General features: G+C 41.2%; 2 protein-coding genes across 3 annotated transcripts; one reads left to right on the forward strand and one right to left on the reverse strand.

The window, feature by feature from the left end:
• Positions 1–553: 553 nt before the first annotated feature.
• LOC6601862 (carboxy-terminal domain RNA polymerase II polypeptide A small phosphatase 1) lies at positions 554–8,195 on the forward strand. 2 transcript variants are annotated; one of them, XM_002026875.2, is made up of 6 exons: positions 554–841; positions 1,153–1,331; positions 6,772–7,007; positions 7,078–7,259; positions 7,328–7,481; positions 7,550–8,195. In XM_002026875.2, exons 2-6 carry the CDS (start codon positions 1,250–1,252, stop codon positions 7,895–7,897), a joined length of 1,002 nt encoding a protein of 333 aa, XP_002026911.1. In that variant the 5' UTR covers positions 554–841; positions 1,153–1,249; the 3' UTR covers positions 7,898–8,195. The 2 variants fall into 2 exon arrangements, with proteins under 2 accessions (XP_002026911.1, XP_026849347.1); XM_026993546.1 differs by having other exon boundaries at positions 554–673.
• A 3,381-nt stretch (positions 8,196–11,576) lies between these two features.
• On the reverse strand, positions 11,577–15,935 carry LOC6601863 (palmitoyltransferase Hip14). The gene is made up of 4 exons (XM_002026876.2): positions 15,070–15,935; positions 14,331–15,005; positions 13,983–14,262; positions 11,577–13,930 (listed from the first exon to the last, which is right to left on the reverse strand). Exons 1-4 carry the CDS (start codon positions 15,631–15,633, stop codon positions 13,536–13,538), a joined length of 1,914 nt encoding a protein of 637 aa, XP_002026912.1. The 5' UTR covers positions 15,634–15,935; the 3' UTR covers positions 11,577–13,535.
• Between the last annotated feature and the right edge of the window lie 459 nt (positions 15,936–16,394).

The following is a 16,394-nucleotide window of genomic DNA, read 5'->3' on the forward strand; positions in this document are numbered from 1 at the left end:
GGCACATCTTCTCTCTTTTTCGTGGTGGGATGAAGTTTTGTTTAAACCTTATTTTAGATACAATCCCATACAGGGGAGTCCTTAAAACCAGCCAGTCCTGTAGAAAACTTAGACATCAATCGGATAAAATTATAAATTCAGAGCTGAGAATCCTAGCTAGCTTGTAACATTAGGCCGAATATCAAAATCGAGGAATATGCATTCCTATCATGGACAGAAAACGATTAACCCATTCTAGACCACGACCATTGTACACTACACGAAAATAATAACACATGAAGAATTTTAGCGCAGATCAGGTGAGAGCTATCATGGTTCAGTAAATATAAAGGGTGGTTCCACAGAAAGGAATTTACATACAGTATTATTTTCCACCATTTAGCTCAAGTAGTTCACCTGTTTAAATATGGGGGGGTTCAGTGGGTTAAGTTCGTTTTTGTTACTTTTTTAATACAAAACTCGACCGCGACACACCAGTGTCCACGCCGTGTCGCCCGTCGCTTCAATCTTGATTTTTTTCGTCCGTGCACGTTTTGTTTTTATTAATTAAAAAATTAGATTGAATAAATAAAATGAAAACGAGCAATACGAAGGCGAAAAATTAAGGAACTAGAATCAAATAACAGCAGTCGAGGAGTTGGGCCTGCGTGTGTGTTATTGTGTGGAGTTTAGTGTGAGTGTTCGTGTATGTGTTTATAAATAAAACGCTCAGAAGCTGCGTGCGAAAAGCAGACGCGAAGAAAAATAAAAAAGAATGAGCAGCGGAAAAGAAAGTGTTTTTTAGCATACGATACGAAAAGGAATATCAATTTTTTAAAGTGCAATCTGTCCGCAGCGAGAGGTGAATATCAAAGGGGAAAAACCATCAAAGCCATTTGCATTCTGAGCCGCAAAACGCTAAGCGAATGGACTGCCAAAGCGTAATTGTAAAATTCCACTGTCTGGGGCAGCCGCACAGCCTGCTGTTGTGTGCGTGCCAGTGTGTGTCTGTGCGATGTATATAAATTAATGTATGTGGTGTGGTTGTGTGCGTGCAAGTGTTTCTATATAAAGAAAACATGGAAGTTTCTCAAGAAAATTAACGAGTGCGAAAGAGAAAACGTAATTATATTCGAGTGATTTTTTAATGATTGCCAACCCACATCGTTGCAGCGTTTCCCAAGAGTTCAACCTGCCAAGGAGACCGAATTGAGAGAGAGTTGCAACCTTTTGCCAGCCAGCCAGGCAACATCCAAAATTGTGTGCTTAAATGGATGCAACATCAATAATCACACAAGTGTCCCGCGATGATGAGCAACTGAATGTTTATCCCAGCTATCCGAATGATAAAGGTGAGCAAAAAGAAAATCACAAAAAAATAATACAAAAATAAGAGCGAACGCATTGTAGTCGTCGTCGACGTCTCCGTGAGTCATCAATAATCGAAAGGCGTCACAACAAAGACGATGAAATCGGCCCCAAAGGACACTTGTCCCCGCACCCCAGTGACCTTTCATATATGTACATATGTATATGTACACATGTATATATGTATGTCGGCCCCTTTTTGGTATTCACTTTTTTTTCTCTCTCTCTATATGTCTCTCTCCCCATTCGCTCTTCTCTTGTCTACTGTGAATGATCTAACCACTTGCTAGCTTCGTTTGTAGTTATCGAATTATTTGCGACGCAGTTGCAACTCTACCTCTCGCTTAACCCCCCCGCCTTCCTACCAGCCCGTCACCCACAATCCCCCACCTTCCACCTGTAATCAATTGATGACGTCTTTGCCATGCGTGTGACGTCATGGCCTTTGTAGAGTGCACGAAAACCTTTTCTTTTTCTTTCCCCTTCGCATGTTTACTTTCGGAGAAGCGCGCGACCCAAGTCCAACAATAGAAACCGCCAATTAAATTGCACAGCAGCAGGGGGAAAAAAACGGAAAAAACACTGAGAAATGCTTATAAAAGAGGAAAACCGGTATGGAGAGGAGTCCCACAACTAGTTTTATTTCTTATTTTTCTAGTGATGCAAACAAACAAACAAACAAAAGCGTGAGACGAACAAAAAAAGTGTAGCTTAACGGTTGCGAGAATGAATGAATGAATGAATGAATGGTGTGAGAGACAGATAGAAAGAGAGGCTCCACCACACTCTTGCTGTAAATATAGGGAGGGAGAGAGCTTTACGCGACTATGAAAATCTGAGTGCAGTGGCGGCGGGGTGGGGCCCGAGTGCAAAAACCGCGATGAACGTCTTAAAGTAATAACAAATTTAATCTAATCTGCGGTCGCATATGTGCAAACCATATATGTATGTACATATATGTTCATATAGTATATATGCACATACGTATATAGAAATCTATATGTTTGTACGAATTGCGGTTAGGTGTTAATTGACGTCTCTCTCGCTGGCTGCTTTGCCCACTTTTAATCGGCGGGGCTGCCAATTTGGCGCAAATGAAAAATATTTTCTTTCACTTTACCTGTAACATCGATCAATATGTCTTTTTTCACATAATAACTTTGGTTCAAAGCTGATTTCTAGTTTGAATCAAGTTCCCATTGCAGTTGTTGGTTCCAAATAGGGTCTTTGGGGGCAGTTTTTCTCATCCATACTTGTTGAGCTTAAAGCAATAGACGGCGAGACGGAGAGGCAGAGAGAGAGAGAGACGTCATCACAGCTGTGTTGGCCTGTCCAGGCGTGCGTGCGTGTGGGTGTGAAGAGCCCAGCATTAGAAGCAGAACGTACGACCGGCAGAGCAACAGTTGAAATATATTTTTCCTTTTTTTATACAAAATTTCAGAGTGGGTGCCACCACCACCGCCTAAGTGCTTTTGCCTCACCGTGTATAAATATTTATATATATATATATACAATACATAAGTATAAACCTATCTATATGGTTTTTATGGGCAACGCTCTCGTAGTATCTCATTTCTCGCTGTTTTAGCTGTATTGCTGTGATTTTTCAATTTTCTCAAGGTCTTTAAAGCCAAATTACTCACGCACACAACCAGCAGCCCCAACGACACCCATATTCCCCACAAACACACAGAACGCACACAGACAGAGCGTTTTCCCCTTTTTTTTTAATTTTGATTTGTTTCACTCTAATGCCCTTTATTCCCCATCCGCCCATGCTCGAAAAGTTTATCATTTTATTCATTAATTGGCAGATCTATAAATAACAGCAAAACGTTAAATAAACGAATGCGAAACACGGGTTCAAAGTGCTCGGGAGCACAACGCATAATGGAATGTATCCAAAATTGAAACGGAATGGAATCCATGGAATGGTAATGTAGCGGTGTCTTCCCCAGTTATTTCCAGTTATTGGGTGTCATTTACCTACTTTCATCCCGAGAAAATGTATACTCTCTTTTGTATTAAGCGTATCCCAATGTCGACCTGCTACAATGCTTTTCGATTCACTAAACAGACACACAACAGATGCAGAGTCCCGAGCACTGCAAGGCGGCATAATTATTGAACAAAATGAAAAAGATTATACATATGTATACGGATTGTATGAAGATTGCGTGCAAATGATTTTTCGATGGCCTCAGGGGCTAAGTATTTCCCCACATATACGATATAATTAAGCAATTGTTTCAAAGAACTTTTCTTCTTTTCATCAAATCGATAAAGGTCAACCACAAGTTCTGTACATGGAGATTTTATCTCTATAACTGATATGATGTGGGGGGGTTCATTGAACCACATTCTGGGGGTTAAATAAAGGTCCAACCCCCAAAAAAAAAAATGACAAAGACCAGAAATGTGGATGCTGCAATGCTAAGGGAGTTTCCCCTTTGTAGGCAGGTGTTTCTCTAGATATTCAGACACATACATATATCACTATTATATCACGTGCCATTTTGGTTTCGTTCAGCTTTAATGCCGAGCTGTCCGATGTCTTGAAGAAAAAAGCTTCATAAATATGCTGAAGGTCGAAAATTTGTGGTTTGTCGTTGGAGTTGGCTCCGAGAATGATATCATAATGTGGCCTGGCCCCCTCTCCTCGAGATAACAAACATTTTGATTAGATAAGCGCTGTATGTATTCGCTCTTGATTTCATATGAATTTTTTGTTGTTTTTGCTGATGGCTTTTTTTTTTTTTTCTTTTTTTTACTTTAAATTAATTATCAAATGTTGCCGCTGACTCTGCCCCTACTCTGCCACTCTCTGCCCCTCCTTATCTCACGACAAGACCTTGCCCGCCAGCAGAAACAGAAGAAACTTGTCAAAAAACAAATACATATACATATAAATTATAACAAAAGAAAATCTTTCGAATATTTTTCAATGCCGCGTTCCACATCAGTGGATATACATGTATTTATGTAATACACATACAAATATACAGATTTGTCTGTTGTCCTGTGGGGATTCTCAATTCCATTGACGCGTAAGGCCGTTTAACAGTCTGGCGGAGAAGGATTTACATTTGCATAAATTAATGCAGCGGTCCTCTTCTCATTTTGCATAAATCTGTGATTTAATCTCTCGTATTGCTTTACAAAAATTGTGTTTGTTGTCGCTTTGAAGGGAAATTGCTATTGGAATTGGTTATGGGAATGCCCCCCAAAAAATGGCTAGCATGGAATGGAACTGCATAGTCCTTTAGTAGTTATTTCTAGTAGATTCTTCTATGCTGAATGAACTAAACTGCGAATGTCCTCTCCTCGGAAATTTATGACCCTATTTCGTACATTTAATTCGCTTGGCCTGCTCCGCATATTTGTGCCCATATTTGGCTGTCTATTAAACAAGAACCTCGCAGAGACATGACAGATTGTTGCTCCAATAATGATCTATAAATATGGTCATCTAAATATGTCGTCTGCGGAAAAAGAACAAAAGGAATGCGATGGGGGAGAGCACACAGACACACACACACATACACACACATAAGAAGAACAGCCCACGCCGTACAGTCAGCCGAAGCGTTCTTCAACAACACAGTTTACTTGAAACACCTTAAAAATAGGCCAAAAGCCTATTTGAGTGTATGATGTGGATGGATGTGATGTGGGTTGGTCGCCCGTTGTCGGGTTGATTCGATAGGTGCTTGTTGGCGGAGGTGGTGTGGGCCTGACGAAGGTGTTGCCTGCCCGCATCCATCAGAGCGACCCAAATATAGATGGGGGCGGGGTGGCTGTCAATAAAATTAGCAAGGATATACCCATAAACCTATGTATACCTATACTCGTACCACAGAAGAGTTTCAACAAGTTGAGGGTTTCTTTTCGTGGGGGGTTCATTCTCTCCCGCCGTCTCATTCGCCGTCTTCCTCCCCCGTAAAAGCAAAGGGTTGAGAGGGTAATTACATGGATGCCAGACGCTGGGAAAAGAAAAGCTTTCATTATGCTGCCAAAGCAGCAGCAGCAACAGCTACAGCAACAGCACGCTCATAAAATATTCAAGTGCATTTGCACTTCAGTCGGTGTTTGGCGGGTAAGGACGGGGTGGAGAAAAACATAGAAAAACATTAAGAAGAAAAGAAAAGAGAAACAAGAACACAAAATAAAAAAAAAGCTCGTCGTCACATCCTAAGCTTAGTTTTCACTTGGCTAACGGTTCAATGAACCGTTACGTTTGGCTTAGAGCTGAAGAAGAGCTGTGAGGCGGGCAGGCAAGCATCTCTTGTCCCTCTTGTGCTACTGCATTCCATTACGCCCAGAAGCTCCTTGCCCAACAAAGCACCCTCTATTTCTCTCTCTCCCACTCCCTCTCTACCTCGCCCATACGGTATATCGCTGCACTTGAAGCTTGTTTTCTCTGCTAAGTGATGTTTGACTGCTGTTTCCTTTTGTTGGCACACAATGCAAATGGCGGACGGACTGTGGCCGACCTGCCAGCCCCTCGCGAAAGGTGGCGTCTGCTTAAAGGTCAACCTGTGACCTTCTATCCAATCTATCTCTCTATCTACAACCAACTATCTCCCCGTACCTCTCTAGCCAGCTCCTTGTGTGTGTGCTTTTGCATGCAATTATAGCAATTTCCCATCGATTAAACGCATGTTGTATGCGAGGCACACGCCCCGCAACCAACGCCACCCCCATCCGTACCCCCCGTACCCTTCCCCCCACTGTTGCTTTCGGCCTTTGACTTCTATTTTTAAACATTTTCGCACAAATAAACACGAAAAGCAGACTATCTGCATTGCATGTAGTACTGCAGTATTAACCATCAGATATAGAAATCGGAATAGACCTATATTTGTTCTATGCTAATTTTTAGCCACACACATACCGAAATGTTTATGCCTTTATGAACTGAAAATCCGTAAATAGTAATCCAGCCAAACCAACAAACAACAGATACAAATGGAAGGAATGGAAATATATATATATATATAAATACAGTATACAATATATACGTTCGAGTAAATGTGGAAAATAAGTGGGCGTTTTGTGTGCTGCGGCGTCTTAAATATAGAGTCAGTTCGGAGAGAAGTTTTTATGGAAAGGCTGTGTGGAATTTGTATTTAAATTGATGGAGCCATTAGGAAAATCTTAAGGAATTTCTATATATGCATATGAACTTGATCGGAAACAGTTTAATAAGGTATTTCTATGTAAATATATGAACTTGAACCGTAATTACTTGAGGCGGGAAGTCTTCTGTTTAATAGAAAACAGTTTAAGAATGGATATGCGAAGGAATATCCATATAAACAATTCAATCGGATCTTATTTGTAATAGAATATATTGTGGAATTTATCTTATTTTGTAGTTCTAATATAATTCTAATAATAATCCCCTCCCTCTGTTATCCACAGACGATGTGGAACGCTTAAAGCCACAAAAGCGAGGATTTATCCAGTCCCTGCTCTGCTGTTGGCGACGAAATCGAACAAAAACCAATCAGAATGGCACACAAATCGATGGCTCGACTACACCGCCACCTTTACAGGACCAACAAAGGTACCTACTACCTCAGGTTAGGCTCACCGATATGCACAGAAAGTGCATGGTTATCGACTTGGATGAGACCCTAGTGCATAGTAGTTTTAAGGTGAGTCTCCCCTGCCACCAAATATTAGTGCAAATATGCAAATTTAATTGATTTGTCCTTTGGTGTTTAGCCCATTCCGAATGCAGACTTCATAGTGCCCGTGGAGATCGATGGAACCGTACATCAGGTGTACGTTCTGAAGCGACCGCATGTGGATGAGTTTCTGCAGAAGATGGGCGAGTTGTACGAGTGCGTTTTGTTTACAGCATCACTAGCCAAATATGCAGATCCCGTAGCAGATCTGTTAGACAAGTGAGTGGCATCACTGGAACGGAAAGGAAGACGTATTAATACAAAAATTACTCAATTTTGAATTGCAGGTGGAATGTGTTTCGTGCAAGACTGTTTAGGGAATCGTGCGTTTACTACAGGGGTAATTACATTAAGGATCTGAATCGATTGGGTCGTGATCTGCAAAAGATTGTCATTGTTGACAATTCACCGGCCAGCTATATATTTCATCCAGATAATGCAGTAAGTAATTGAAACATGGAAACACATTCTAGATGCCTATTAATTGGCTATGTTTTTGTCTGTTTAAGGTTCCTGTAAAGTCTTGGTTCGACGACGTCACCGACTGTGAACTACGCGAACTGATACCGCTCTTCGAGAAGCTAAGCAAAGTTGATTCCGTCTATTCGGTGCTCTGCAATTCAAATCAGCCGCTGAACAATCATCAAACGAACCAGCACCAGCTGCAGCAGCAACAGCAGCATACACAGGAGCTGCAGCAGGCACCCAATCAGCTACAGCAGCAGCAGCAACAACAACAGACCATCTCTGCCACGACAGTTATTACACAGGCAACAACACTGTCTGCCCCGACCATGCTGCAACAACAGTCGCCCAGTCCGCCCAGCCCACAAAGCGAGCTGCTGCAAAAGACGTAACATCAGTGGGAATTAATGTTTATAAATATATGATAAACGTTTATACATATTAATACAAGACCAAGCAGGCATATAAGCAAGCAAACAAACAAACAAACACGCCCATGCCCATGCCCATGCCCACGCCCACGCCACAACACAACACAACACACCACACCACACACGTCACTTTTCTCAGACCCTTTCTTCAGTCTCATCTCTTATCTCTTATCTACCACCACCGCTCGACATACGTAGGCTTAAGGCTTCTTTTTATATACATATATATAATATATATGTTTTATAATTTTGATGAAAACCAATACCCACTACTTACTTACACATTTGTTATTTATTCTTGTTTTTTTTTTCGTTTTGATTTAATTATTACATTTTTATTGTGTTTGAAACGATTGCTAATCGCTGGATATGTTGTTCTGCGTGCGTGCGGGCGCGGGTACCCCATAGCGGGGGTACACTAAAGCCCAGGCATCAGCATAAGCCCCATGTATAACCTATTCCCCAGTCCACCCAATAATCATTGATCTTTTTATATACACTCTATATATGTAAATCTGTAAGCGTATTTAATGGACAACCAACTGAGCAAGCAAAAAGATTTAATAACAAATAACATGGAAAAGAAAAGAAAACAAAACAAATGAAAAAAAAGAAAAAAGATGATTAACTATACATATGAGCAGAGAGATAAAATCAAATTCAAAATAGCATATATTTATATATATTTTTTATTAAAAAGAAGAAAAACAAAATGAAAGAAAAGAAAAGGAAAACATAAGAAAGAAAAGAAAAAAAAAACTTAAAAGAAAATATTTAATATGTGTACTAAAAGAAATTTATATATACAATACATATATATATATATATATATATATATATATATATATATATATACTATATTTAAGGCATGTGTCTACACATGCGTTCGTAGGCACTAAGGCATGTATAATGTATAAATATTTGGTATATTTATTGATAGATCGTTTATGCGTGGACCTCCCCCGCTGCGCTTCCTGCCGCACGCCAAATGGTAGGAGTTGGTGGTCGATCGGAGATGGCTTTATGGATGATGGTTCTGATTCAGAGGCTGGTTTCCTGAAATGTCTCTGGCTGGCGGTTGGTGGTTGGCGGTTGACGGTTGTTGGGGGCCCACGTATAAACGAGTTTTAGTTGCAGTGCTGGAGGGGAAAAGGGGATAAGATAATGATATCTGAGATCTGTAAGGCATCTAAAAAGTCTGCGGCGCGACCGTAGTTAACCGAAACATACGAATTGCGCTTTTCTGTGGCACAAAATCGGGAATTTCCATTATATATGATGATATTTTTCGAACATGATCCCTCTTTCCGTGAATTGTGAATTCTTTTCTATCAAAATCTTGATGTAAAATCAAATTCCTGTCTTTGTGCCACGCCCAAGCTCAGTTTGCAACACTTTTTCTAGGCTTAAATGATTACACATACGAGTATATATATATATATTTTAACCACTTTATGTTAGATTTTTTCCTCCATTTTCCCCCCCTCTCCCTCTCTTATCAAGTGCGCTTATGAAACGCATTGCAATATATACTTTTAACCAACTTTTCGGTCCTAACTCCTCTACTTTCTCTGTGTGCAAAACAATGGAATATGAAATACCTAAAGCTTCTTTCTACTCCGACCAAATACAAATCATACATACATATATATATGTATATATAGTATATAGCATATATATATATTGAGCTCAAGCTGGCCACGCCGAAATCCCACCTGATACATATATTATATATATAGACAAAAGACGCTATTGCTATCCCCCAGACATTATCCAGAAACAGACACCCACACAGACCACAGTCCAGGACGAGACTCTTCCTTCAACGTTCTCTTCTCTATACGCATATACTATATCTATCTATCTATTATCTATCTATCTATATCCTTATATATTTCCCAAAACTAACCCAACAATTTTTTTCTTTAGTGCATAGGCCTTTGTGTTTTTTTTTTTAATTTGCTATAAAACTAAAAGGTAAAATAATAATGAATGAAAGCAAAATACATACATATATACAAAATTTGGCACGTTGCAAACGCGCGATATTCTCATATATTGTTTTGCAATCGAAGCAAGTAATTTTTTTATGTATACATAAAGCAAGAATAACTATATATTGTATATCATTTACACCTGCTAAAATGCTAAAATTTAACGATACGATGGATGTAAGAACGGATTCAGCTAATCACGAAATCTAAGTGTAAAATGCGATCGATAATGTGTGTGTTTTAATAACTGCATATACATATATATTTAAATGTTTTACTTTTAATAAACATAATTCAAGCAAAAATCACACAAAACAAAAAGATAAAACCACCAGTCAACTTAATTTATCATAAAAAGGGACAAGAAATTCTATTTTTAAAAAATGAGCCTATAAATGCATCAATGTCGACAACAAAAAACAAAAAAAAAACAAAACAAAAAATTAAACAAATTTAAAATCTACAGAATATTATGTCATCAAAACAATAAAAAACAAATTAAAACCCAATCTTATCAGAGTTTTATTTTTCTAGATTCACGAACGGGAACGTTGTGAGCCGTGGAAAGCGCTGCGGCTCTACTTTCTACCCGGTACTCAGTCAGTACATTTGTGAGCCCATGATCGATGTATTTTATACTATATACATAACTCATGTCGTTTGGTATCGCCCTTTCTGAAACGGGAGATTTTCACATACTATATTTGATGTTTTTAATTTTTCCTTATATTTCTTGCTTACATCTGTCTCTTTCTATTTCATTTCTCACACCAACATCATCCATTTTATGTCGCTCCCTTCCGCCAGAGAGGGAATGAGTAAGGAGGAATGAGTGTGGAAGGCGTTGCGTCGCCACGGAGATATCATTTGTTCCTTCTGGCTATAATACTGATCCGATCCGATCAAGATTCGGCAAACAGGTAGATATGGTCATTCTCTATGATTTCTTGTATCTTTAAAGTTGTGGATGCTATATTTTGTGGGCGGGGCGAAATATTGAAATACCCTTGTAACGGTGTGATACTACAGGACTGTTATTGACTCGGCTATTTATGCTGATCAGAAATATATAGTGCACACGCTATGGGGTCGGAAACACTCCCTTCTGGGTGTTACACACATCCACTTTCAACACAAATCGAAAGTACCCCTATTCTTCGAGTACCAGCTATAAAAATTCGACTCATCTCTCTCGCTGTCATCTCTTAAGCTAATAGAAGCGGCATCCTATAGCTAATAGCGGATGGATTATGCATCACAAGAGTAGAACCTTGAATTGAATTGTTTTTTCTCATTGTTTATTTTCTTCATCAATACATTTTCATGTAGAATTTCTGAATTCAGATAATGAGAATATTGATAGTCTACCTACTGCTTGAGAATTATGTAGATTTTCCATGGGAAGTCTCTATAGAGGAAGTGCTGATTGTAACCAAGATTATAGGATAAATTACAATCGCGAAAAGCTGTGAATCTCAAGCAGATAATGTACCCTATGGGATTCGATCCCCCAAATCCCTCCGTTTCCAGAAGTTAGAAGATCAACACATCCGTCATTGTTTGTTTTTTTTTTTTAGAATTTCCATGTTTTTTGTTGTTCGAATACGGAATAAAGTTTAATATTATTTAAATTTGTTTTTAACGCACATTGTTACACATACATACATACAGACACCTCGTCGGGCTCACAATTTTCATCGGTCTACACACTATTTAATACATTCACATTTATATATGTATATAAAGATATATAGTGTATATATATCTCGTTTTATTCTTGTATATATGTATATGTATATATTTGTCTTGAACTTAGCCGCTAAACTAAAGATGTAGGCAATGGGGCTTTGATTTTGGCCATTAATTGAGGCCAGAAAGCACTTAACTCGATTATTAATGCGCCTTGAGGTTGGGGCTTGATGTTAGTACTGTACTTGTTTTTTCTTATTTGTAGTCTTTTCAAAGCTTTTACCAAACGAGCGCGAAGCATATACAAAAATCAATTCTAAACAAATAACTTTCATAGCAAATCGCACTGTGATCGGCGCTCCATCATCATCTTCTGATCGTTTGATCATCATCGACGTCGTCGACGTCGTCGTCGTCCTCGTCATCGTCGTTTTGTATAATCTCAAATATAAAATACATTGAAAAAGTTATTGTGTTTTTCTATACCAATATTTTCTAGTACATACAATAGTTGAAAATGTTTTTGTTTGTTTGAAGGATTCAACAATAGATTTGCTGCTGTAGATATCGTTTGAATTAATTTTAAATGCATTTAAGTAACGTGTTGCGAAACAGATCGTTATTTTTGCGTGTTCTCAGGTTGCTGAAATTCATCTTTTTCCCCGTGTAAGAGTTGCATACATTAGAAATATAAATATTTAATTTCATAGCTACATATATATATATATAGATATTGGTATATACGCAATATTTTGTATCGATTTTGTGGCTGCTGTTGCACTTAAAAAATTCACTTAAATGATTTTCTGACTAGACTAGTGCATTATTTTATTAGAATTGGATCGCATTTAGAATTTGTTATCCAAGTATGCTAGGGGCCTTGGGAGTCATCGATTGATTGTAAACTTTTGTGGTGGTGGTAGCCTTCCCATATGCGAAGTTTCCACAAAATCTAGAGAGCCTGTCCGCTGTTGCAGTCCCCCAATCGAACCAAAATACAAATACCCAAATAAATTACACTTTGGACTAAAACTTTACATTTTCCTAATAATTTAAGACTCCACTCCCCCCCCCAGAGAGGGAAACTTCGCACAGGTTTCAGCCTCAGAGAGAATACAAATGGATTTTTGTTTACCTATTTTTCTTTTTGTTTTTTTGCTTGCTTGAGATATCTACTCGTATAAAGTTCTTTTGGTGTTCTCTTTTTGTTTTTGTTTTTTGTGGTGTGGTGTGCGCTTTACAAATTTGTCAATATCGTATGATTTGAATTGGAATCTTGCATATTGCACGCTTAAAACAATATTCTGTTTTGATTCGTTTTGCATTTATGTATTAGATTAGGTATTGCATTTGTTCGGTGTTTCTTTTCATACGTTTTCTTTTGTTTGCTTGCATTTCTGTTTCTGTTCTGTGTTTTGTTTGTTTTTTTTTTGGTATTACAAATACTTGAGAGGGACAAAATCCGTGTCGGTTCGCGTATTACTTTCAGCTTATTATCGAAGTGTAGTTTGTGTGTAAGATGCAGAATTAATATGCAGAAATGTACAGAGTAATTACAGTAATACATTCATTAATATGTACGTATGTATGTGGGGGGTGGGGCACTCCCCCCATAAACCACTCTCGTCCATCCAATATCCGATATCGGTCGGCAATGACGCTTCTGTCTGTCTTCTGGTTTTGTTTGTAGAATTCATTTGTGAATCATTGGTTCTATTTTTTGTTGTATAGTTTGCAGCAGAGCGTACCAATCACAAGGGTTTTCCGGAAATCATACGGGATGGGGATGGGAATGGGGATGGAGTTTGGGGATTGGGGAGAGAAGAAGCTGTTGCTGTTTGTTTTCGAAAGCAATTCCGTTGTTAGACATGCGCTATGGGCATTTGAAGCGTCTTCGCATCCCGATAGGACTTATCCTACACATACTGATGATCCCCACCCATCCCGTCCGGGCAGTCAACGCTGAGCAGCGGCTCCTTCTCGATGGTCTGATGCACATGGGCATCATAGTCGTAGTAGTTCATCCAGTCCACACGCTTCGGCTGCACCAGGCCAAAGCAGCTGCACTCCAAAAAGTCAATTAGATTCTGTATGGGGCCGCGCGTGAACGGGCTGTGTCCGCCCTTGGCCTGGAAGTGACGATAGCGACCCCGATTCATCCGCTCATTGGTGGTCATGCCCAAGCAAATCACCTGATATGTCTGGCAAATGGTCAGTAGAATCACCCAGGACATGTGGAGCAGGGCATTGCCCATCACCCAGCCCACCCAGGCATTGCAGTTGCCAATGGCCCGCATCGCCCCAAGGAAGTCTGCAATGATCGTAATGGTTTAATCGGAAGAGATGGCTGACTGTTGACTCACCATCAAAGTGCACATTGCACTGATTCACGTAGTACTTGGAGCCGCCATACAGCATCCAGACGCACATGATCAGGAGCATCCAAAGGAATCCCATGAAGTAGCTGTGATTCTTCAGCCCAATGCAGTTGCCCACCCAGGGGCAATGATGATCGAACCTTGCCACACATCGATCGCATACCGAACAGTGCTTGGAGCGTATGGGTCGCCTCACCAGGCAGCCGGAGCAAAAGGAGGCGGGCTCAAAACCAATGCCACCCCGTTCCGATAGCTCAATGATGGTCTAAAAGAGTTCCAAGAGTAAAGGTGTAAAGGAGAATAGGAAATGGGGACATATTTCAGAGCTCTCACCTTGAATCGCTGTTCCCTGGTTGGTCGGATGATGCCCGGATCTCCCTTCCACGACTTTAGGAAGCACACCCACAATATCAGGGAACAGATGAGGAAGCATACAGTGGCCGTTAGGGAGACAGCATCATCGATATACATCAGCCAGGTGACATAGAACCACGCCTTGGTGGCCAGGTAAACGCTCAACGGGAGCAGAGCCATCAGGTGCTCATCGAAGAGGGTCTTGCCAATCGTGTGGAATATGCCGTACAAGCAGCCGAGCAGGAAAAACTTAATGATATACAGCGTGTTCAGGGTGAACACGATCCCTGCCAGATAGAAGGCGGTAAAGGGGCAGGCCACCATTGACCACCATCGCAAGCGTTTGTCGTGCCGCAGCTTGGACACCAGCGAGCGTCGCTGCTGTGAGGTGAGCGCCGCCTCTCGCACGCGATCCATTACCTTGGCCCCGATCCAGATGGCGCCCGTCTGAGACTCGAGCATCGTGAGCGGCGTCTCTCCCCGCATATTGGGCACGTCCAGTGAGGCCTTCGACTTGAGCACCAGTGTGGAAATGGCGGTGGCATTGCGTGCCAGGATGGCCCAATGCAAGGCCGTGTTGCCATGCGTGTAGTCAACCATGGCGGGATTGGCTCCAAGGGTGAGCAGCAGGCGCACGGGATCCAGGGCGCAGACCTGAATGATTGAAAGTGGGTCAAAGGTCAGATGAAGGGAATGCCAGAGAATCCAATCCACTCACCTTCCATGCTGCCCACATGAGAGCCGTCATTCCTCCCCGATCCTGTAGATCTGGATCCACCCCCTTGGCTATGAAGTACGCCACCAGAGCGGTGTGGGCGAACTGAGCTGCAATGTGTATGCAGGAGCAGCCCTCCGCATCCCGGATCCGTGGATCGGCCCCGGCGGCCATGAGCAGGACTACGGCACCCAGATGGCCCTGTCTGGTAGCCCAGTGCAGGGGCGTGGCATTCAGCTCACCCCCAACGGCATCAACGGTGGCGCCCTTCTCCAGGAAGTACCTGATGATATCTCGTCGATTGTTGATCGCCGCCCAATGGAGGAGAGTGACCGTCTCGCTATCCGGCTGGTTCACATCCCAGCCAGACTCGACCAGCTCCCGGACCCTGGCTATGGCGCCGTACTGGGTGGCCTTAACGATATCGAAGCCACTGTAATCGGGCTCCACTGGGGCGGTGGGTGGTTGCTGGGCAATCAATGCCGACTGCCGTTCGTTATCGGCCTGATTGCCTGCTCCAGGGACACAAGAGCCAGTTGTGGCCGCATTGCAGGCGCTTTGGTACATGATTTGCGATTATTGCTCAAAATGTGATTCACTTCGATACGACGTTCGTAACATTAACCATCCCCCTCCTTCCAATGCAACGCGTGCGAGAGAGAGACAGTCGGCAGAGAGAGGAGAGAAGAGACGACACCCCCACCAGGCGATGGTCGGTCGGGTCGGACAGGTAGTTCACGCTCACTGCCACCTTGTCATTTCAGTTACTCCTGCAGCAGCCGCTTTTTTTTCCTAATACGAACCTCGCATAGGACATAGGACCACACGCGAAGCTAAATTTATTTATTTACACGGCTATCGGGGGGAGGGGGGCTATTAATTTAATGCGTTTTACATCCAGTGTGACCGCGGACTTATCGATAAGATATACGGTGTGACCCTCAGAAATATACCAAAATATACGGTCCCAGTGTAAAAATATACCGTAACTATACTGACGAATTATTTGTATTCATGCCATCCTCGGTTTTGATATGCGGTTTAACAACAGCTACACACTTAATTCACATTTGCTGCATATGAACTACATTATGTAGTTTCAAAAATGGTTGACCTTTTTTTCATATGAGCCCCATGGAAGCGCCAGTGTGAGAAACCTCCGTTATCCAGACGCTCAGAAATATACCAAAATATACCGTCTCATTTTCAGAATACACTGTAAATATACCGATGAAAAAACGAACTTAGAAACCTCTTAATTTAAACTTGATAACAAATTTAGTTAAACCGCGGAATTCCATCCTATCCCTATCCTATCATATTTACTT

Source organism: Drosophila persimilis, unplaced genomic scaffold (assembly GCF_003286085.1).
Source record: "Drosophila persimilis strain 14011-0111.01,24,50 unplaced genomic scaffold, DperRS2 tig00000856-arrow-arrow-pilon, whole genome shotgun sequence".
Classification (NCBI taxonomy): domain Eukaryota; kingdom Metazoa; phylum Arthropoda; class Insecta; order Diptera; family Drosophilidae; genus Drosophila; species Drosophila persimilis.

Bases quoted from the DNA above. Each gene is read 5' to 3' on its own strand.
- LOC6601862 (XM_002026875.2), top strand. From the start codon at position 1,250: ATGGATGCAACATCAATAATCACACAAGTGTCCCGCGATGATGAGCAA. The intron at 1,332-6,771 runs GTGAGCAAAAAG...TGTTATCCACAG, and splicing joins CAGCTATCCGAATGATAAAG to ACGATGTGGAACGCTTAAAG. The intron at 7,482-7,549 runs GTAAGTAATTGA...TGTCTGTTTAAG, and splicing joins TATTTCATCCAGATAATGCA to GTTCCTGTAAAGTCTTGGTT.
- LOC6601863 (XM_002026876.2), bottom strand. From the start codon at position 15,633: ATGTACCAAAGCGCCTGCAATGCGGCCACAACTGGCTCTTGTGTCCCT. The intron at 15,006-15,069 runs GTGAGTGGATTG...TCAATCATTCAG, and splicing joins TCATGTGGGCAGCATGGAAG to GTCTGCGCCCTGGATCCCGT. The intron at 14,263-14,330 runs GTGAGAGCTCTG...GAACTCTTTTAG, and splicing joins CCAGGGAACAGCGATTCAAG to ACCATCATTGAGCTATCGGA.